Consider the following 24,855-nt stretch of genomic DNA (forward strand, 5'->3'; position numbering starts at 1 on the left):
AGAACACACCTATTGAGAATATATTCAACAATTCTTATCTCATCTAAATTTCCAGCTGTTATGGAAGGAAATAAACAAGGAAATATGTGAAGATGAGAAAAAGTGTTTTTTGCCCTGAGGTCAATGATTGTTCCTCTCAACACCAATGCATTCAATGTTTCATAACTTCATTGTATTCTTTTAATCTCAATGTCACCGTCAGTCCACCAAGTCGAGGGAGCAGAGGGAAGCAGAGGTCATTCCGCGTGTCATCAAGGCATTGACGCTAGGCATCAATGTCCTGGACACCGGCTTTGAGCACCTGGACGCTAACGCCGGAAACTCGGATTCCGAAGATGAAGACCCGACCTACAAGGCTGTCGATCCTATACTCGAGGCCAAGGTATTTATCTTTCAATATTTACTGTTTAACCTGTTGGAGACTGCAGTCTGTGGAAAACATGTGTTATAGCAAAGGTATTCAGTTTCAAATGGGTTAAAATTACAGCTGACAAAACAATCATTATTATAATAAATTTTAAATCTTTGTACTTTATTAGCGTTTTCACGTTGTGGCCAGAAAATCACCCAACACCTTGTCACAGGTTCTCGGGAGCGTTTCGTGAATGGTTTTGTCAGTGGGGACGTTTTATCCGAAATGTCCTGTTTGATCTTACAGTTACCGTAGGAACTGTGTTTCTCAGCCATTCAAAATCAGGGAAAGTTGTCAGATCTGGGGCCCATTGCAGAAAGAGTTGATGAAATGCTCCCCAAGGGGATGAAAGCTAGTCAGTTTTATCATTTTTCTTGTCAGTGGGGATATTAGTGCTTGCTTTTTGGGGTGTAATATTGCTGGTCAGAAATCTTGAGAGGTGGTCAGTGATGATCAGCTTCAACCATGTGACAACACTGGTACTCCTTGTGAATTCCTTTGAATGCTACTGCCAAAAGTGATCTCTTGCAGGCTGAGGATGTCAAAGATGGCTTGAAGACAACTTCAAGAGATTTAACAGAATAGGGTTAAGTACGTTGGCTTGATATTCTTGGCACCAACTGGTTCGTGATGTAGCTCTTGATTGATGCCAAATGCTACTTGACTCCTGTATTCCCCTGGTTTCCTGTATCAGACCTTCACGTTTATAATTTCGTGGAGCTCAATAAATCGCTCTCCTTATTTTTTTGAGGAGCTCAATTGAGCTCCTCAGAATCGCTCTCTGTGAGGAGCTCAAATCAATTCATTACAATACATGTATGATAGATTGTAGATTTTTCTTAACATTGTATATATGCAATAGCTGTGTTAGCTATTAATTAATCTGTGGTGAAACTAGGCCTGGGTCACGTCAATACGTTTACAAGATGTCGTACGCGCTCCTGCTAAAAAAAATAATTAAAAAAAAATAAAAAAATAAATAAAAAAAATTGCTAAAATTTCACATTTTACATCTTTAAATCCATGAAATGGCCTTCTTTTTTCCATAATTCCTTGAAATTACTTTGATTTAGTTGAGAACTATCAGAAAAATGAAGAATATTCACCACTTTCCCGACTCTGATTTGAACTTACCTCGGTAAATATTGTAGTCCCACATGTAGACTTCCATGGTGTTGCCATGAAAATCTACATATGGGACTACATGGGACTGCAATATTTACTGAGATTAAATTAAAATCAAATCAAACTTCAAAGGTCGCTGATCCTTTCCTTGACTTGTCCTGTTAAAACAGCTTTCCAATTACCAAAATATATAATATTGGAGTTTAGAGTGCTAGCGCTCTATTAGAACAGGAGAGACAAGTACACTAACTAGCTCTAACAAGAACAAAGCAAAGAGCAAGATTATAAAAACCACTGTGTTGTAAGGGCAACATGAGTATAATGCTGAACTAAAAAAGAAATACCGTACACAAAAGTATTACTAGTTAATAGTGCTATGGAGTGGTTAGATTTAAGGCCTGGTCACACTGCCCGGGCGTTGTTGGAGTTGTCGTGGAGCGGTAGGGAGAGAGGGTCGAATTTTGCTCACAAAATTGGGGAAAAAGAAAAAAAAAAACAATCGAAATCGAAAATGGTGAACGGTAGCGAGCGGTGATGATTTTTTTCTCTCCGCTCCACGACCGCTCCAACAACGCTCGGGCGGTGTGACCAGGCCTTTAGATGTGAAAGCATTGGCAAATGGAAAATACAGCCGAAAATAGTATTTTTTACATTCATGTGATACAATGCAAGAAACACATACATGTATTTGCTATTGAAGATTTTCAAAGTGATAAATTTTACTTCATATGATCCCCTTTGCCTCAAATGCTCAGCTGAATGCTATTTCCTGCTTTACATTCATACAAGGTCTCCCTCAACACCCACTTCACAATGCTCTACTCATAATTTTCTTTTTGGGCAAGAATTGATACTGATCATAAAAATGTCCAAGTCAGCATAGCATCTCACGAAGCAGCTTGTCATTGATTTTTGCTGTCAAATCTGCTCTGAGCCAATCGGACGTGAGGATTTCAGTAGCTTATAACAAATGAAAAATTGTTCCAGGATGTGTTCCCCAGATGCAAATGCCATGCACTGGAGCCTGTTTGTTCCTTTTGATAAAATCTGTGGTTTATCAATATGCCTGTACTGAAACCAGCTGGTTCATGAATGTGCTTTGAATAATAAACTCATCATTCAATGCATTTATTTTTTTAATTTTAGCAATTTTCTGTCCCAGATTCCTAAATGGGAAGGGGAGGGGGTGCATTTATCCAATGAGGTGCTCAGAAAATTACACCAATTCAGGCTGTAAGATCTACATTCCAGCACAAACTTGAACACTGTTCATGGATGGTTTTTATTATCTTTTAGTGTAAGCACAACTTCTGTTGGGTCTTTGATGATTACACATTCATTGACAATCAATAACTGAATTTTAAGGACATTGCTAATATTGTCAAACTCATGATCATATACCAAAAGTAGGTGATAAAACTCCCAGTAAGATTTTATTCATTAGTTGTTTCTGAAATCATATAGGGGAAGGGGATTGAATATAATAGTCGTTTTGTATTTCTCTTGCTGTATTTTGATTTTATGGAGTAAAATCCTAAAAGATACATTTGAAAAGAGCTCTTTTTTACATTCTAAAAGTTATGTTTAATAAAAGACTGCATGAAAATTTGTGTCTTGCATTTACATATCAAAAGCAAATGTCTATAGCTTCCATTTTCCTTATTTTTAATTTGTCTTTTCATTCTCAAGATTGCTTTTGATATAAAAGACAGCAAGTCCCCAAAATTTGATTTTTGCTGTACTCAGCCGTTATTTTGAAGTTACATATATTGTATGGGCATCTTCTCTTGTTATTGTACAGTCTCTGAATGGAAAGCAGAATAGGTATCTCATTTCCTCATCTCAGCTGAGGAAAAATCTCTACTCCAATATTAATTTCCTCTTAGATTGTTTAGGATAAGATCAGCAGCAATCACAGCTTTCACTCTTTCTCTCCTTGACCTTAACCCTTTGAACAAAAGTCGATATCACTCTAATACACATTTCCCATAGACCATTGCCCAGTTATTGTGGGCGTAGGGCTTAATGGCTTAATAAATCTATGCATCAGTTTTGCTCCTAAATCGACTAAAAAGGGGGAAATGTGTGTCGGGGTGCAGCTGTATACAAAATTCATATTCCTCCGCAGTGTCTGGAGTTTCAAGACCCGAGGATAGTTCTGTGTATATATTCAAGAGAAAAATGGAGAAAATTCAACTTCTTTCTCCTCTTCTCCTGACGTTCAATCTTCTTTTTGTGCTTTTGACGTCATAGAAGATGAATTATAGTCTCAAGTTAGTGCATAAATTTGCTGTTAATGATATCATTGATACACATACATGTATGTATAGCCTGTTTGAGCAATCTAAGTCTTTATTTAATAATAATAATGAAGTTCTTATATAGCACATTTCAGACCTGCAAGGACTGTCAAAGCTCTTTACAGAAATTGAAGATCAACTCCACCCCAGCGAGAAGTTAATGTGAATAAATAAAAAATAAAAATCCGGCATAATGCTGGAAATTTTGATTATGATCGAATGTAAAATAGGAAATTTAGGACATTTTGAAGTTTCATTTCACGATACCAAATAGTTACATGTACATCATGGGTGGTATACAGATGATTGAGCTACTGATGTCACACACTTAATATTTCCTTCGTATTTTTAATGTTTCAATTTTTGCAGACTTCACAAAAAGGAGACTATTGAATTGCAATAGGTTAAGTGCACATGTATGTGCACTCCCAGAACTTGTATTAAAAGGACAGTATTGTAATAATACACAGTTATTGCATATTAAGCTCTATCACAATTTACATTCATATTTCTATGAATTTCCAGAGCACCTGACAATCAAATGTATGTTGAGATTTTTAAGGAACGTCTAGAGATGATATTTGTTATCAAAACATTGTTTTTATATTAGAATCATTTGTGAATTAATTACCATTTTTGACATCTAACATCATGTTTATTATCATTACATATGTAGTCATATCCTGATATGCTGTTCCAGAGCCATGTTTTTTTTCACACCAGCATTACCAGACCAATGTTTTTTCAAGTCCTTAAAATATGTAGAGTGATATTGATCTTAGATCTTTTCTTTCTCTTGTTGTGATATACTTGTCTTCTTCCTCTTCCAGGGGAGAGTTTCACGAAGAGTTTCATCAGTGATTTTCAACAACTAATTTGCTCTCAGCCAATCAGCTGCAAGGATTCCAGTAGCTTATAACATTTGTCATTGAAAATCACTGACTATTCGCTTCATGAAACACTCCCCCAATCCCACCCATTCCTAAATCCACAAGTAGGGTGTCGGACATAGAGGATGTGTTTGAAAATAAACAGGTTGATAGGAAAGCGATTGCAGCGTTGCCTTCCTCATTCTGATGATCTCAAAGACTCATTCTTGATATACAAGTTAAGGCAATCTCATTTCCAGTTTCACTGAGATGAATATCATCAACAAACTTCAGAAACCTCTATGATCTTGATCCCTGAGGATCGATGTAATTGGCAGTTATCAAGTACTTGTTGCTTGTATATATGTGGGGCATGGTTCGTGATATTATCATAAACTGTTGTAAGTATGTGAATCAATGTTTATATGATTAGCTATTATTCATTTGATAAAGCCTGAATAAATTGTTCTCATTGAATTAAAGCAAATTTTCAGAATTGAATCAGTGGTTGACAGGTCCAAATGTGTGTACAAATGCAGACTTCTATGTACAGTTGTATAATTTATTCTTTCCTTGAAGTTGACAGGCTGAGAAGTGCAATTTCTATGGTACATGTACATATAAACTGTCGGATAAAATAGGACTTGGATAAAACATCAGACAACTCCTTTCATGAAATGCTCCCCAGTTTTCAGCTTTTAGAAGGATCCGAATCTGTTATATTCTTCGGAGGAAACCATCTGCTTCAGGAAGGATTTAAGGATCCTGAAGCCAAGGTTTCTTCAGTCTATGTCTGCCAAAGGTCTTTTGTTCATAAGTTGATCTGTAGCTTCTGACGATGTGGAAAGCAAATCAACACAAGATGTGAAATTCCTAGGAGAAAGAGAGAATGAAATTTCCTGCAGAAAGAAGGCAAGAACTGTGGGTGTCTATAGACTATCTTCAGTCTCTACTGTATTTGAGCTTCCATTGTTATGTATTCTTCTTTGAGAATTGGAGCTCAAACTGAAGACACAGTACAGACACCCATCTGTTCCACTATCAAATGAAGAGGGACATGATATCCAGGGGGTTAGAAACCCCCCAAAAGGTCAGATATTCTTGACGTCACCCCAATTTCCTGTTTGTATCACCTAACTCGAAACTGTAGCTATCCAGCCACGGGAATCGAAGCACTTTCCCCCAGCCGTGTCAGGCAACTAGTCATGGTTTTCATTAGGTTTCATTCACTACCCCTTGCCCTTGTAAGAATTCTCGTCCATTGATAGGGACAAATTAGAGACTTTCCCATGCAGGAAATTTGATGCTTCTGATCAGACTGACCAACGGTTGGAAGCCGATGACATTCTGCAAATCTGGGGAGAGATTTACCAAACAGAATCATAGTCATCACAACTGTTATAAGCTACTGAAATCTTTGCATTTGATTGGCTCAGAACAAAACAAAAGTGTAAATCACTGACCTAGTGCTTCATAATACGCTCCTCAGTTGTTGGGACTCAGACATGATCTGCAGCCTGTCCTTTCCTCTCTGATCTGGGCCCCATTTCATTAAGCTTAGCGATTGACAATTGGACTGATTTCTATGATTGGTTGCATTGATTATTATGTACATGTATGATCAATCTTATAAATAATTTTCACAATCAAATTCTAAGCTTCCAATCATGGGTCCTGGTCATTTTCTTGAGGACAGCACCAAGGCGTGATATCTCAGTTGTTAGAGCAGGGATTTTGGATTCCGGTGACCCGGGTTCAATTTTCACTTGGTGCACAAGTGCCCGTGGTCGATCATTTACCATCATTACCAAGTCCCTTGGAGAGGACTTTCAGCCTTACGTCCTCAAGTTGCTTCCTTTACAAACATTCATTCTTAGCAATCAAAAGATAGATGATCATCTTGAGAATGATTTGTTGTCATACTGATTGGTTAGAAGAAAAAGTGTTGATAGATTCACATCAGTGATTCCTCTTCATCTTTTCATTTCCAATCACCATGACTTGTTCAAAGAGTTCAAGTTCTCTTGACTGAAATCCTCTGAGGCTCTCGATGATAATTAAAATCAACTTGAGGAATACACCTACACTTCCTCCGAATGAATCTCTTACCACTCCTGATATCCGCCATGATCCTCAATCTCATCCTTCTTGCTAGATAAGATCAAGGGAGTGTTTCATGAAGAGTCTTGTAGGTGATTTTCACCGACATATTTACACTCAGCCAATCACATGCAAGGATTTGCAGTAGCTTATAACAATAGTTGATGAAAATCACTGACTATTGGTTTTGTGAAATGCTTGACTATTACATCCTTCACCTTCAGTTAAGAATCTCCATTTTCTTCTTGATCGTTATCATCATTAATTCATGGTAGGAGTGTAAGGAATGCAGATATGTTGAAGATGCCGATCAGAGCAAAGTCATTTTACCCAGATTCTTAATAGATTGCCTACCGTATTTGTATCTGGAAATTATTCTGCTAGTTTTTGACACAGACTCTTTTATAGAGGGCATTTCAAAGTAATAAACAACATTTATTATGTGCCATCTATCTAGTAAACTATTCCAAGGCGCAGGTATCAGTATCAGTGCTATCCTCTAAACTTTATACAAAATTTCAGAGGATAACGATGTGTTCTTGTATTGTCAACGTACATCTTATGTCCTATCTTACATGTACAGGGTGTACCATATTTGTTTACATTAAAAGTCATATAAATCATATAATCTCATGTACAGAGCTCCCTGAATCTTTAAAGAATGTTACTATGTTACTAAGTCAGTAGAATTCTATATGCACTGCTATGTACACCCACAAGGTCGTGCCATGCTGCAAGGATGCATTCACATAACACACTAAAGGTATCCAAGAACAGCATCCATCGTCAATTCATTAAGAGCATCAATTAACGGATGATCATACAAAACTTGACTCTTCATTTCTGTGCCATGAATGTCTCCATTGAGAGCGATACGAGCGGGTGATGAGAGGGAGCCTTGGCAACACTAGAGATGCCCCCCTTCCTGCTTCGGTTTCCTCTCGCGTCACGTGATGACATTTCTGGACTATTTCGGGATGTTATTTCACTGGAAAAAACCTCAAATGTTGTTAACTGGGTGTACATCATCACTCTCTTGCAGCGCTAGTTGTGTGATTTTCCAATTAACGAGTGTTAAAGAGAATAAAAGGATCCATGCCTTTTAAAATTTTCATTCTTACTAGTAAATGGTTGTCAACACAGTGAATTTTAAGGATTTGAAAAGGACTTGTTCCTTGTCAATTTTTGTTGAATATACCACTAATCGTTGTTTCGTGTTGAGTCTCATCTTGGATTACAGGATGTATTTGCGAGCTTTCAACCTGTAATCCAAGTAAACACCTCAAGATCTCCAGCTTGATATAAGTTGGGTTTCTTGGCATTAGATTCCCCTATCTCTCTTCCTTTTGACACTTATTAGCTTTGCTTGCTCCTCGTCGTCAAAGCCTTGTGTACCTTTTTGGATTCTCAGTCTCTTGAGCCAGGTATCACTTGTAAATCTCAAGATTTTATTCATGTATTATGCTTATTATTCACTCTAATGTCATCTTTATTTCTTCTTCTCCTTCTCCTCCTACCCCTTGTTCTCTTCCTTTTCTTCCCTACCTTCTCTTTCTCCTCCAACCCTCCCTTCTCCTCCCCCTCCTTCATCTTCTTTGTTATTGTTCGCATCTTTCTTTGACCAATGTTTAAAATGTATTTATTTGTAAATTTATTCCTTTTTGATAGTTATATACTTATTTGTTTGTTTATTTTTGTTGTTGTAGTTGTCAGTATCATTATCGTCATTATATTTGTTTGGGGGTGGAGGTGTCATACCTGCAATTGTCGTATCGTCATGGGGGAAAAATGTTTGTCGGCAGAGAAGCAAAACTGCCCATTCACCTGGGCTTCCTGTTCTCTGACTTGGCATGATCATAATATTGGAAACCCTTTTTAGAAGGTGAAGATGGATGTTTTTTCATCGGAACCTTATCTTCGTTGCTTGACCTTGAAATTTTCCTCCAGGTTTTCAACTTTGTCGAATCTGCACCAAGAAATTCTTGCTTGTAATGCTTAGTAAGGATGCAGGATCAGACGCACTGGGCTACTGCATGAACACCCTGAGAAAGAAACCCTGGGAATAAGTTGGCTTGTGTGAAGATAGAAAATTCAAAGAAACAAATCAGTGAAAGTTCTGAGAACAATCAAACAGAAAATAAGAAATTCAGGAGTATTGACATCACTATTGATATGGAAATCTTCCCTCTGGCAATGTTGCCAATATGTGTAATGTCACCCCCCCCCCAAAACAAAAAAATTGCCACTTTTTTCGAGTATATCCACAGATCAGCTTTTTTTTTCTTCATAAAATGTGTCATGCATGAAGAGTGTGTACTGACATAAGAAATAGCAAAAAGAGATGTTTCAATATATTGTTTGATATTTCTGTCTACATAAAAACTGACTTGATAAACGGTTTTCAAAATTGGATACGACTATTCTAGTCCTGGGCCTTATAGCGTGAAATTTACTTTTATGGTAACTGTGTCTTTCAACGGTAACTACCATGTTAATGATGCTCAACAACCAATCAAGATGAAAGATTTAACGCATTGATCGCAAAGTTACCATGATGGTGACTTTTATGCAGTGGGGGCCCCAAGGGGAGTCATAGCGAGAGGGAAAAATTGTTATAGGGCTTATGTTTAAAAAAATCTTTCCTGTAACTGCCCCTCCCCATCTCATTTGCCATCAGACATAGACTGAATAGATTTATTAAATTATGCGAACCACTGCTATTAAATCAACTCATCATCCAGGCATTGATGAAATTGTTGGCACTGAAACAAAATTGTCAAATTTTGTATTGAAGATGCTATTCCATATCCGTGGATCTTTCATAGTGGAGAAGATGATTAAGAGGAAATATGTGTCAAGGTTATTCAAGGAGTCAAGGTTTTGATATCCTTTTTTGTTTATGTGTCAGACGTAGCAATATAAAGATTGCCTGTGCAGTCATTGCTTGAGAACTCTGGCTTTATTAAGGAAGAACCCATAATTTTGATAATTATGTGACTCAACGGAAATTAGGAGATGAATTACTTGTTTATATTAGGCTCAAAATGTTTCCGTTAAAGAAAAATCAAAACATAATTGAGTGTGCATATTGAGAAATAATTATTAAACCACTTTTCTACTAAGCTCCCATATATTATGGTCTTTTAATTACTGTCGATTTGTACATCATCCATGCATATGACTTGAAGAATGCACAAAACAACTTTGAAGAAATGTTCTACACTGTAACTTTTCATGAAAATAGCTTTATTCAAAATAGATGTTTTCTTCATTATTAAAAAAAATTGTTTCTCAAGATGAAGGGAAGAATATCATTAAAGAAAATTGTTTCATGCTAAAAGAAACTGAATTTGTTTGAAAAAAAATATTTAAAAATTGCTACTTACATTGCTAATTTGATCTTCAGTTACAGCGATGCACCCGCCCCCCTTTCCTCCTGAAATAAAAACCCAACCATGATTGATTATCCTGACTCATCTGAAACTTTGAGAATACAAAGGATGTTCATGTGTGATGAATGTTGATAGTACATGTATGTAACCCTCCTCTGAGGATAAAGATCTTCATTTTACTGATGGATGTAAACTACATGTACATGTAGACCTGGGCCCCGTCTTACAAAGAGTTACGATTGATCCGATCAATCATAACTCTATGGAAATCAATCAGTGTCATAATTTTTTCTCCAGGATATTTCACAATTTTGTTTGTAAACAAAGAGAAGTGCAGTGAATTTTCAAGAAAATGAATGCATGAAATATGCATCATAGAAAATATTTTGAACAAAAATGCATAATAGATGTTGAAGTTTCTGACCGTCCATAGTTATGATTGATCCGATCAATCGTGACTGTGCCCTGTTATACAAAGATTTTGCGATTGATCTAAGCTGAACTGAAGCTTTATGTCTTTAATTTTACTCCTATATTAGATTCATTTCAATTTGAGTTTGATTTGAATATATCGCAACTCATAGTAAGACGGGGCTCAGGGACACCAAGTGCTTGAAGAATGAGTTTGTCTGTTCAAATTTTTTTTGTAAATAGATGTATCAGCGTTTTAGTGCTGCTCTAAGCTTCAAATTGACATTAGGTACATGTTCTTGATGAAGAATTTTGCCATTGGCAAATTCCCATACTTGAGATTGATCAGATCGATCACAACTCTTTATGTGACACTGGTTCTATGGATTCATCTCCGGTGTACACAGACCGATTGGGATCTTAAACGATGGATCATTGTGTGTTTTAAGGTCTAGTCATAATAGTCTGGAAGTCGAGCAGAAAGGAAGTCTGTCATTGTCCTTGATGTTGTTAGGATGTGGTCTGAAGATATCGGACAATCTTAAGACGAGGATGAAGTCTTGTGACCTGTTTATTTTACAGTTGATCCCCCTTCTCCTGTCTCGTTAAAGGTCATTAAGTTCAATCTTGCATTAGAGTACATGGGGTCCAGGACAAATTAGTATAATTCTGGCTAGACCTCAATATCGATGGTCCAACTTCTTGATCATTAGGATGTTTTGATGACTGATGATAATCCATTTTCTCAGATCTTTATAATGATTATTGTTTATGATAATTTGCTAGATTATATAATAATTTGTTTACTTATGGAAAAAAATTGTATATTTTACCTACCTCAATTTATAATGTTTGTATAAGTTTCATTTGCAAATGTCATTGTAATTTTGGTCTATTGAAAATGAAATAAAACAATGTGAATCCGAATAATCAAAATGATGATAAAGATGATGATTGTATTCTAATTGAATGCAAAATCATGATGATGACAGCACTACTCTGATGTTTAATGTGAAGATCTTATGTTATCATGACATTGATGACATTGAAATTTCTGAAACATAATAATAATGATAATATACAACATTTATATAGCGCTTAATACAAATTTATGTTTCTAAGCGCTGTATACTATTAGCCCGGCTTTAGCACGGCTACCCTGATCGGGCGCAACAAGCATTCAAGGAATTCCTTCCTACCGGGTACCCATTCACTACTTCTGGGTTGAGATTGGCAAATGTAGATAAACGCCTTGCCATGTATACATACATGTACATGTATACTGTACATGTACATGAATGTGCATAGATTAATACATTATATAGCAAGCCAACCCAAATATTCCAAGACTCTGAAACAGAATGATCTGCAACATGATAATAACCTTATAGTGTTAAGCAGGGCCCGCTGCAAGAACAATTTTCAGAACTGAAGTGGCTACCCTGGGTAAAATATCACATTATTATTATATTGCACTTTCTAATAACAATGATGAAACATTGTTTATTTTCAGTTTGCTCAATTTGTTTTCCATGTGTTCTATACTTACAGGACATGTATGGCCATAGATCACTTCCGTACATCATTGGAACGCCAGCCTTCATGCAAGACGATGATGTCGGGCTGATGGACTTAAGTGAAGAAGGTAGGTATCTTAAAAGTTATTTTCTAAAAATTACCTGAAAAATCTACAAAAAGCTTTGTTTTATACAAATATAATAATATTTCTCTTTTTTTGACAGAAACTGAATTTACATTTTAGATGTTTTTTATTGACAAATAGTAGTGGTGTAGTACTATAGATATCAGTGCATGATATGTGTCTTAATAATAATAATAATAATATTAAACAGTTCTTGTATAGCGCATATTACAATTATGAATAATGTCTCTACATGTATGCGCTTCCAAAGGACTTGGATATTATTACCCCAGCTGTAGCTTGGCTGCCGTAATTACTATGATTACAGGGCACATGCATTTCAAGGAATAAATTCCTGCCAGGTACCCATTCACCTCACCTGGGTTGAGTGCAGCACAATGTGGATAAATTTCTTGCTGAAGGAAATTACGCCATGGCTGGGATTCTGTCTTTATTCTGTCTTCTGGAATAGTCTCCCTTCCTCAATAAGAAATGCTTTATCTATTACCTTCTTCAAAACTAAACTAAAAACCTACCTTTTTCAAGAGCGTAGCAATTTCACTTTTTGTTGTATAATTTGTAGAGATAGTAGGCTTCCCTTTTCCAGAATTTTGAACTTAATCGTACTTACGTGTTTTTCGTATTTATCTTGTTAACTATTTTACCTTTTATTATTGTAATGCGCAGTGGAGTGTATACATGTACACTATTAATGGCAAGTCTTGAATTAACTTGGTTTCCAGAAAGAATATTCTTGTTCGGCAGGAATACAGAAATTCTAATCCGTCATGCTCAAGAAAATGTCAAATTTGCTACAAAATAGAGAAAATATTCTCCATTCATGGCTAATCCACAAGATTAAGGTTTGGATTAAGCTACCATCTGAATGGCTTAGTAATGTCACAAAGCTTGTTTCTTCCATAGTTGCTACTCTCGTCTGTATGGCCTGAGTTGTTGATAGTGTTGGCATGGATGAGTAAATAATGATTTTGATCAAGTATTTGGTTTATATAATGCTTTGAATTAAAGTTGTACATGTATTTGCCAATAAAAATTCTGAGTAATGATTGTTTCCATTAAACAATTGTTGATGTTTGTTTTTGCCAGAATAAAATGTAGGCCTTGATTTTTAAAAAAGACATTTTATGGTTTACCAGATGAACATTACAGACTGTCATAAGAACCAGAAATAAGAGACAGAAAATTTCATGAAGGTCCCACGTATAATGGGTCGGGTGTACTTTTTTTATGGAATTGCCCAGAAGCAACTTTGATTTTAAGCTGTTTGTTTCCTCTCTTATTATGTTAAGGTTGGGAAGTAATCTTTGAAATGTAGTTCTCATTTTGCTTTCTTTTTTTTTCTTTTTTATCTTCTAGAAGAAGAAGATGACGAATCAAGTGTGGAAACTATCAGTGATTCAGAGAAGTCGGAGTTGTCAGATTCTGAGGTATGGAAGTATTGTGATTGCCTTTCTTTGTGGTTGTATTATAAGGTCCCCATTCCACAGAGGGGAGACCTTTAAAAGACTGTTTTGAACCGTTTCAAAAGAGTTTTCGGACTCAAGAGGACCACAAAGACCACTGAAAGATCCATCAGAAATCTTGAAAGACCTTGGAGATCTTTGAAAGTTGCTTGAAAGACCTTTTGAAAGATCAAGATCAAGCAAGTTTCATACAGTGGCCTTTCAGAGTTTTTACTCTGTGGAATGGGGTTTTAAGGCTCTCGCATAATTAAAACATGGTACGAATGGTCTGGGACTAAGCAGTAATGTTTTGTTCACGCTGAAACAAGATTCAAACTCACTCTGAACATTTGACAAGTTTTTGATATGAAGAGGGTCATAACTTTCATAATGACCTCTTCTTTAATGTTTGTTTCTCAAAAATATATGTTAAATAAAGGTCATAAGTTGCCGTGACAACCAGCCATATCTCCCGTCCCGAAAATTTGACAAGTGTCTTACTATGAAAGAGATAATAGCGGACATCATTATTTCCTCTTATTCTAATGTTACCTTTCTTGAAAGTACCGGTAAAGGCCATACATTGCCATGACAACCTGCTATGTCATCTTCTAGGTCGTTGGGTTCCTCTTCGAGGAAATAGTCCATTTTCTCATTGGGTCAAATGCTTAATTACGAGCGACAGTCTTAATTGAAGTTTTCCCCCCTCCTGCAGTGCATGGGAGAGGGACGTTGCGTCCGTACGGTTCGTTTCCAATTAAAGTGGAAATTAGAGCCATGCCCATTGTCATTAGAACCCTTTTGCAGTCTCCCCCCATGGATCCCACTAATTGATTAATTCTGAAGGGTACCCCAGCTGTCTATCATATGAATTTATCATTCATGTGATTATATGATGAATTATCTTGGGTATACCCCCGAGGAAGGCGGAGACTGTGAAGTCTATGTGGGTTCATTATAAACTTCATCAGTTCAGCGACAGATGTTGACATCGTGTTTGCTTTTGTACCGTAATTTGAAATAAAATCCCTCCTTTTGTGGGTGTTGATATTTTAATTCCACAGACTCATATCTTAATCATTCGTATGATTCACATTTGAATTCTAGAAAATAAAAAAATTGTTGAATTCCATAAAGACAACTGTCATGTTTCAACAAGACTTGTTATGAAAACAAATGGACAATTTCTATGATAGGTTTATTATCAGCCAATCAAATCAAATGATTTCAGTTGTTTTAAACTGTTAAAATGGAAATTCTATATGATTGTAATCATTTCTTTATTTCATAGAAAAGCAGTATACAAATGAACAAAGTGAAACTATGAAAGAGTAACAAGCAAAACCAGGTCCATGAACCTATACTGGTTCAAGGCAGGTTGAAATGTACATAAAAAAGTAAAATTACAGAGACATAAGATATTGATTGCAAACAAAAAGCAATCATACAATAAAACTGAATAGGTGAACTTGCATTAACACTAAAAAATACTTAAAATAATAATAATAAAAATAAAATAATTTTTATGAAACATTGCTAAACACATTTCATAGTCCCTCCATATCAAGCAGTATATAACTGCTTATGATGTAATTTTTTCAAGGACTCACTAAATTTAGTCTTTTTATGTTAACGATTTTCATATTTATTGACAAACATGAAAATCATGTTCTAGGGACTTATATAATAAAGTGTGGATTGATAAATTTCAAATGTCATTAATTGATGATTTTTTTAAAAATTCTATTTTAGTATACTGACACAGAGACAGAGTCTGAGTTCACCGGGGGAAGGCAGAAGATGACGGCTGATACAACCGCAACATCCACCAATAGGGTAAATTAGCATTACTTACATTAAACCATTTAGGTTTCCCACAAGTGATTACAAAAATACAATTCAGATGAAAGGGGTTTGTACTTTTTCTGTTGAGTAGAGAATTATAACTGCATAAATTGACTGACAAAAATGGGTGAAAATGGGAGCTATTCTTTAAAATAAACCACCTTTTTAGCATGTCAATTTATTGCACAATCGTTTTAGGAACAATTGGGTGAACAAATATATATATATAACGTGGTAATTTAATATGGTGCAAATAATCCTCAAAGTGCTTTACGTTTCATTATCACCCTCAACATTTAAACTGTAAGATTGTTTTAAATAATTAAGTGATTTAATTTGATTTTGAAAAAAAGTCAAGCACAGACTTCATAATAATGATTCAAATATTTAATTATTATTGTCATTTTTTTATAATTTTTATAATTTTTTTTTTTTTGGGGGGGGGTAGAACTCTTTCCATGGTTTCCTATGGAATCTTCCACACAGAATCAATGGGATCTGAATTAGCATGTTGAACACCCGTATCTTCACAGTATGCACTTGTCTATAGAGTAGAGGTCCCCCCTCCTCCCCCCCGCCCCACCCATAACACCTTTGATGAATGTCCCAGGTAGAGGTAACTCAATATACTGGGGAGCATTCCATAAAGATTTTTATCATTGATTTTCATCAACAGATGTTTTAAAGGAAACCAAAACCCAAGAAGAGAAGTAATCTTATTGGAAAGAGTAAAATGAGAGGAACAATTTAAAAAAGTTTCATCAAAATCGGGTATGAAATTAGCAGTTATGGGAGTTTGAAAACTCTTGTTGTACTTTCTATGGGCATCCTCAAATTGGCAAATGTGCTTCAAAATTGCTGATTTTGTGGACAACTCTCCATTTGTTTTGTACACAAATTTTCAGATTTTTCTCATTATCTTTCAAATTGCATCTTGCCTCCTGAGCACAACATATGTCATGGGAAAATATAATCTACACCATATATGCCAAGGTCAGGAGGAGATAATATGAAATATGTAAAATAAAGGGGAAAATCTGAAAATATGTGTACGAAACAAAAGGAGAGTTGTCCACAAAATCAGCCATTTTGAAGCACGTTTGCCAATTTGAGGATCCACGTAGTAAGTACAACAAGACTTTTTAAACGTCCATAACTTGCTTATTTCATAACCGATTTTGATGAAACTTTTTTTAAATTTTTTCCTCTCATTTTACTCTTTCCAATAAGATTACTTCTCTTCTCGGGTTTTGGTTTCCTTTAAGCTACTGCAAATCCTTGTGCCTAATTGGTTAAGAGCCAATAAGTCAGAGAAAAATCACTGATAAAACTTTTCATGAAATGCTCCCGAAGTCTCAAAGTGAGGGAAACTATCCTGAAAACAATGCTAGCTACAGTAATTACCATTTCAAACTATAGAGGGCAGCATTACGATTTACCAGGAACATTTTCCCAAAAGTTCATTTACCTCTGGTTTTCATACCAGAAGGAGACAGGGTTTTTAACAAGTCTGACTGAAATAATGCGATCCTAATCAACACTTGACCTATTATAATTATGCAATTACTGAAATCTCCAATGCTCGCTCTCTCTCTCCGCCCATGGTCTAGGACAGTAATTACAGCATTTTTGAAGAGTGATTTTTATCATCAAGTCCACCCGACGAGCAATAGACGGGGTTGGAATTTAATTATCCTTATTCAATAGTGAAATCATCATTTGAAGACTAGTGATTATTAGATCCCCCATTTGCATAAGAGTTGAGTAGATACATATAGGGACAACAAGTTTTTGCATTTTATATATCAATAAAGTTTATAGAATTTGGATACATTAACAGTAACACCCTGCTATAAATGCAAAATCATTGAACATTATAAAGTTTATATTCCTGATTACATGCGATTATAACTCATATTATCAATCATATTTGCTCAGCATTGAAATCTGAGTCCCTTATTTTACATTACCTGAAAGGAATGTTACAGAGAATGCTGAATACTGCAGTAGAATTCAGTCATACATGCAGATGCAGGATATATATGCAAAATTTCCTGTACGAAGGTCGGCAAGGGTTGCGTTGCCTCTTTTTCTGCGTTATTTTTTTTCTGGAAAGCGCCATGAAAATGCAGAAGACAGAAGCATCTGTGCCGAGTGCATGGACAGGGAATCGATCTGGCAATTGCAGTATTCGGCATTCTCTGTATAAACAGGTGGGAGTTTCATAAAGCTGTTCGGAATTTACAAGAGACTTTGCAAATGACTGGTGATCTTTTCTTGTGATGAATCATGTGCACCAAATTTTCATTGCTGTGGATTTAGCTCACCAGTCAAAAGTAAAGTCTCTGGTAACTTCCGAGCAGCTTTATGAAACACCCACCAGACCACCCACCATTTAACGTAAAGCCCTATTATATGTTTTGGGAGGGTGTCAAAAAGGTGTTGGGACGCAGTAGGCACGATCGTGTTGTTATGTACTGCATGATGTTATTAACCTGACCTTAACCCTGACCCCCGTTTTGACTAACAGAGCGATTCCGAGGAGTCCGATACCGGGCTGTTTGATGATGACGAACCGTCGGACCAGGAGGCCGCAGCACAGGTATAATACAATGGTTGATTTCAATTTCCGTGTTGACCCTTCGGTGTTGGCATTGACCTTTGGTGTTGGTGTCGACCATATGATGTTGGTGTTTGGTTAGTTTTGTACATCTGCACAGCACCCAACACCAAAATCAAGTTGGTTCTTGGATGAATCTTATGCTTTGGAGTTTGGATCACCTTTGGAAACACAAATGTGTTGTTGAACCTCAGGACAAGAATCAGAATAATTCCCAATGGGTACTGGGTGGGAAGGAATTCCTTGAATGCTTGAAAGCCACATCAGGGTAATAGTATGTAGGGTTTATATACATTGGTATATAAATATTGCGTTATATTGTTACTCCTAACACCAACACCAACAGTGACATCGAGCACCAACACTGAACATGAAATCATCTTTATATCCTCCATCTGTTTATACAGATACCCTTTTGTTTTTACTGCATTAGTCCTTGCATGGTGTAGTATAGTCGTAGTCAGTAGTAGTAGTAGTAATATTAGTAGTAGTAGTAGTAGTAGTAGTAGTAGTAGTAGTAGTAGTAGTAGTAGTAGTAGTAAAGTGGTATTTAGTAGTAAAATGGTATGTATTCAACAACCAAACACATGGCACCCAAAGGCTGAATTACATGGAATAATAATAATATTGACAATGATTCAAATTTCAATAAAATGCAATTTGATTACACATTTACATTTGTATTAGATACAGTTCAATGATATCTTCATAAGAACGATAGAATGAAAATGATATGTGCAATGTACCAGTATCCTTGTTATTTCAGTCATTTTATGCCATATCCTTGTTTATTATGAGCTATGTTCAAGTACATACATTCAGCTGTTGATGTTAGTGGGATGGGATGTAGGTATCTGTAGTCGTCTCATCATGGTTTAGCTTAGGTTACATCAACTGCGAAAATCGGGTGGCTCTTGTAATATGCCTATGGGAGTTATTAGAAGTCAGTAGCCAATGGGTTAAGTTGAGTGATATTGGTGAAACACGTGTTTGATCAGTTTGCAAGCAATTGGAAATTTATGTGATTTTAATCACATTTTCGTGTTTGTGAACAGGGGTGAGAGTTCAAATTTTTAGCTGATTTCAGCTTAATTTCAGCTTATTTTGGGCTTTCCTCTGTACAAAAGTATGGGAGCTCTTTCTATTTCAGAATTTTTCAACACTCTTCAGCTTTTTTCAGATCTTTTTATTTGTGACCGCTCACACCCCTGTGTGAAATACCACCAAGGATCAGTTTTTTATCAACCTGTGCTGGTGATAATGTATGCTTACAGAGTTCTTACATGAATCTTTTCCCCTCTCTGTTTACTGTTCAGCCAATGAACTTCCAAGATGAGTTGTCCGCCAAGCTAGGAGGTGGTATGCAGAGGGGTGCACCCAACCAGGAACCAGGGGAGACGACAGGTGAGCGACCACGCCCTTTTTCTTTCTGACCCTCTCCTCCAATGGCATGGATTTACTGTTGATGATATCTGAACAGAATAAAAAATGAATGTTTCACACACGAACTTGTATTTCCATATATGGAGCATGTGTGCGTAATCAAGTTCTACAGGCTTATATCAATGAAATATCATTATTTACGTCTGAGAAGGACCATTGATGTCACCATCCAAAAAAAAAAAGTTACCAGGGCTCTGCTCTCCATCCTCTGCATCAATGTAACTTACAACTTGTAAGCTTGGATTACAAGTGAATACCACAACAGGGTCTCACAGCTGGGGCAAATGTACAGGACCTTGTCACCAGTATTCTGAACTCATTTTTATTTAAACTCTTAAGTTATGGTTTAATAATATAAGATTTGTATAGCGCACGTATCCACCTTTGCTAGTAGGTGCTCAAGGCACTCCTATACCGCGGCTAAGCTAGTCTACCGATTCCGGTGCGCATAGCTTTTGAGGAATTACTTCCTGCCGGTACCCATTTACCTCACCTGGGTTGAGTACTGCATAATGTGGGTAAATTTCTTGCTGAAGAAAAATACGCCATGGCTTGGAATCGAACCCCTGTCCTTCAGATTGAAAGATGAGAGTCTTAACCACTAGACCTCGATGCCCCCACAGACAGTGATACCCCCTTTATATTTTCTTTCTCTGTAGATGAATCTAACAGGAATCGATCCATCTCAGAAGATAGCAAGGCATCATCTCAGGAAAGCTCCAAGAAAGGAACGAGAAGAAAGAAACTTCCCCTGGATAGAGAAAAGAAGAGCAAAAAGAAGAGATCGACATCTAAGACTGAAGGTATGTATTGAATGATATCACCCCTTCATTTCATTAGAGATAAACTCATGATTACAGTCAACAGTCTCATCAATGTTAAGATAGATTTTAGATGGTTTTTTTTTATAGCATAATCAGACTGAGGAGGGGTGGAGTTTTTCCAGGGGATTTATGTAAAAAGCTCTGAACAGTTGTGACCTTTCTTTCTTTTTAAACCAATTTCACAATCTCCATGTTTGCAGCTTCAGATTTGTACAAAATATAGTGACTAAAAATATAATATGTTTTTCCCCAACTTGATAGAATTGATTTAATTTGATGATGTTTGTAATTGCCAATGTCTACCCAACAATTAATAAAAAACATCAACAAAAAAAAACCCACAACTCTAAAACCCTAAGAAATATTTTAACTTTTAGGGATCAAAATTTACTAAATTTGTAGACCACCCTGCAGAAAGGAAAGAAATTACAAATTTTGAGCGTGGACTAATACAGAAGAAAACACTGCATTCTATCTGCTGTGTTTTGAACTGGAGAGGGAGCTTTACAAAGTTCTTCTTAATCTGTGATTGAGTTATCAGGAGTCACATCTGTGGTTAATTTGGTAGCAGTTATTGAATTAGTGAGGGACGCCAGCTGGAGGCAAAGCCTGGTATCAGAGAGAAAAAAAATTATCAGTTATTTATCACTTAAAGGTTAGGATCTGTCAAAGTTTATAACACCCCACAAAAATGCTTTTTTTTTTTTGCCTCGCTTGTTCTTTAATCATGTATTTGTACATTATATGAACGTGAACTTGGGGAAGACGACGCCCCCTCCTCCCATTCTTCCCCCTGTTGACGGAGGAAGTTAGGGGAGGGTTTGACAGATCTGACCTGTCGTAAATAGGTTTCCATGACAATTGCTCCAGCGACTATTGCTCCGATGAAAAATCTGCATGTTATTAAAGCCAAACACAAAACCTAAACTTCAAAACTAAGCAAACCCTAATTCTTATCTTTACATTATTCTGAATTAAAAACTTGATTACAGTCTTAGCTCTTACCCTTTGCACTCTAAGATATTGAGACCGGAGCAATTGTCTTGTCACGGTAAATATACACAATTATACAAATGTCAATTTCAAGTTTGATGAGAAGTGTTTTGCTCTGACAAACAGTTGGTTATCATAATTTTTATTTATTGGCTTGCCAATATAGTTTCAAAGTTGTCAACAGAAAAGCCTGTAATAAAGATACTACAACTCTAATTTAATGCTTCATGGACTTATACAGTAGGTACTGAAGTATAAGGATTCAGCTTACTGTTTCCCTTCAAACAATAGTGCTGTATTTGCCTGCAATAATTAGTTTTTGAAGAAGATAAGAAATGACTGCAGCACTCCTGTACTCTGACAATCCAAACCTCTTAATCTCAGTTGGGATTAATCCAGAAATATCAATATGGATTAAGGGGGATTAATGAAGGAAAAAGCAGGAGCAGTAACCTGCTGGCTTGAGATAAAGGCTGGAATGAATCTATTAAAGCAACGCTTCATTGGCAGTGATATATGTTGTGTGAGTAACAACATTTTGTGGGCGTGGCCATTGGAAGGGGATTTAGAGGGGAGCGGTTCAGTCCCCCTCAGCTGGAGGAAGCTATCTATTTGTTAGTGTGTCATGCTATCTGACCCCATGGGATTAAGCTGGATTAAGCTTGGAAAGTGTAGAGTTGGGATTATGATGTTGAGGGAAATGAGTATATTTTTGAAAAAAGCAATGGTGTATATGTTGATATTGAAATACAGGAATATGAAAAATTTCATTGCAATTACATATCAAAATTTGTCGATAAGTTTAATTTGAAAAGTAATACCTATTTTAATTTTTATCATAGTAGTTGTAGTGACTGACACTTTTCCTTACTTAAAGGTCCTTGTAAACTTAAAGGTTTTATTCTTTATGATTTACAATATGTAATGTATAATTTGAAGTTTTGCATTCTTAGTCATGAATGCAGTTGTTTTATTAAGATATTTGGTTGCCATTTCATTTGTCGTTTTAAAATGAAAAGATAACCAATACAGGCTTTTAAGGTCAACATTCTCGATAGAAAAATGGAAATCATTGCAAGACAAGAAGAAAAATTATGGAGATTGAGATAAATACATTTTCTTCAATAATCCTCTTAAATGAGAATAATTTAATTATTTTTTTATCTTCAGATGATAATCTATTTAGTGAGCAGGCTGGCCAAGATGGAGAAGCAGACGATTCTCCATTTGGAAGAAAAGGACTTTTCAGTAGTTCAGGAGGAGGACTCTTTGACGATGACAAGGAAGATGATGTAAGAAATGTCTTAAATTTGGTTATAATTTTAATCCCTGCTATTTCAGGGTGCATCGTGACCTAGTGGTTAAGACTCTTGTCTTTAATCTGAGGGATGTGGGTTCGATTCCAAACCATGTTGTGTTTCCTTGAGCAAGAAATTTACCCACATTGTGCTGCACTCAACCCAGTTGAGGTAAATGGGTACTGGCAGGAATTTCTCAAAAAGCTGTGAGCACCAGGATCAGTATACTAGCCTTGCTGGGGTAATATAGGAGTGCCTTGAGCACCTAACAAGGTGGATACCTGCACAATACTATTTTTTTTTTTTTCCATTGAAAATATGGATGAAAAGCAAAATAAAAGCTTCGCTTTCTCTTCTCCCATTTTCCTCCTCCTTCTCTTTCCTATCCTTCTCCTCTTCTTTCTTCTCCTGTCTCTATCTCTCTCTACCCCCCCATGATGTGACACATGTGAAGCCGTCTGGTAAATATAACTCTTCAAAACGACCCAAAACACAAAAAAAGTGTGAACCTAGGTTTTATATTATTAGTTCCGGATGAATGCCAAAAGCTTAATTTACCAGAACAAGTAGAAAACTGCCAATACCAATGAAGGTTCGACCCTTCTATCATGGTAAATACAATCCAGTCTGACACTCTTATAATCTCATCTTCCACCGTCACCTTGTGTGGTCTTGATGAAACAAAGGCTTAGTTCACACGAGCCTCGTGATATGACATTTTACCCTCCTTGTATCAAGCGTGAATGTCTTAATGCACTTGAATTATTAGTTAATTCTTTTGACAGTTGATGCTTCAACTACGGTTTTTCGAAACTCTAATTGTGCTGTCAGGGTGTTTCTGTCCAGTGAATTGAGAGTTTTGATTTTTAAATCTTTATTTGCAAGGCCATGAGCCCCTCTGTGCTGTATTATTTTCAGGGAGGGAATAATAATAGTAATGATAATAGAAATAATAATAATAACGGTATATTTACACTTCAGTTCCAAAAACTGTTCTCCCAGCGGGCCCTGCTATTATTACCCGGCTAAGCTAGGCTACCTATTCAGGTGCACACAGCTTTTTGAGGAATTATTTCCTGCCGGTACCCATTTACCTCCCCTGGGTTGAGTGCAGCACATTGTGGATAAATTCATTGCTAAAGGAAAACACGCCACGGCTAGGATTTGAACCCATGACCCTCTGTTTGAAAGGCGAGAGTCAGAACCACTAGACCATGACGTGCCCTACAAACAATGCAGTGTTTTTTCAAGCTTGAAACGCGAGGTTTGCGCGGCACCAAGTGTGCATTGGTGGGAAGATGCATGGAAAGGGTTAAGATATTATTGACCATGAAGTACTGTGAAATATCATGTGACCAGTGTGACTAGGGTCACGTTGTCGTTTATAGTACAACGATGATCTACCCCCCAAAAAAACAGAGGAGGAAGGACCAAACCTTAGGGCCCCATTTAGTGGTAACAATTAAAAGCTACTGAAATATTTCAATATGATTCGCTGATATTAAATTTGTTATATAAAATTTGCATTTATTATATATAGTCTTTATGAAACGGGATCCTGATTTGATGCGCGCGCAGATTTCATCGTCGTAGAAACGGCCGTCATCAAAAATAAAAGTTCCTTTATTGCTGGTGGGTTATTGTTTGAGACTGGATGCGTCATGAGTTAATTTAAAAATATACGTTGTTTCCATATGAACAGAACACTTCAATGACAAGATCAGAAAGCAACGTCATGGCGTGATGGAAGCACCCTTATTATAGCCCTTCTATGAATTCTGTATTGAGATGTTATTTAGTAAGCATGAGTAGTCTTTGTTTACGATTGGAATGATATCATTTCAAGATTTGATTACCATGTTGACATTTCACTTGATGGATGTTTGTTGAGGTTTGACATTTACTTTGTGATCTATAAAAAGTGCTCTAGTAATTTGGATCAATTTGGGTGTAATGGGCGCCGCATTTGACACCTTGATCTGATAGAAAACCTAAGAAATTTCTTTGAAAAATGCATTGGCGCCTGTGCCAAATATGTATTGTTTAAAATTGTAGTGAATCGTTTAGAAGGTTAATTATTTTCTAGGTGAAATTTATTATTCAATGTGGTATGTTTTA

At 36.3% G+C, this 24,855-nt stretch overlaps 1 protein-coding gene across 11 annotated transcripts in view; it reads left to right on the plus strand.

The window, feature by feature from the left end:
- LOC121422412 (WASH complex subunit 2-like) overlaps positions 1-24,855 on the plus strand; it is a 151,627-nt gene that overhangs the window by 36,547 nt on the left and 90,225 nt on the right. For 10 of the 11 annotated variants that reach the window (XM_041617426.1, XM_041617428.1, XM_041617429.1 and 7 more), the window contains exons 5-12: positions 203-382; positions 12,161-12,254; positions 13,629-13,699; positions 15,467-15,550; positions 18,090-18,161; positions 19,496-19,583; positions 20,282-20,425; positions 22,610-22,731. In XM_041617426.1, coding sequence (XP_041473360.1) covers positions 203-382; positions 12,161-12,254; positions 13,629-13,699; positions 15,467-15,550; positions 18,090-18,161; positions 19,496-19,583; positions 20,282-20,425; positions 22,610-22,731 — 855 coding nt within the window. The remainder of the gene's footprint in view (positions 1-202; positions 383-12,160; positions 12,255-13,628; positions 13,700-15,466; positions 15,551-18,089; positions 18,162-19,495; positions 19,584-20,281; positions 20,426-22,609; positions 22,732-24,855) is intronic. The other variant, XM_041617427.1, reaches the window with a different exon arrangement.

Source organism: Lytechinus variegatus, chromosome 10, assembly GCF_018143015.1.
Source record: "Lytechinus variegatus isolate NC3 chromosome 10, Lvar_3.0, whole genome shotgun sequence".
Lineage (NCBI taxonomy): Eukaryota > Metazoa > Echinodermata > Echinoidea > Temnopleuroida > Toxopneustidae > Lytechinus > Lytechinus variegatus.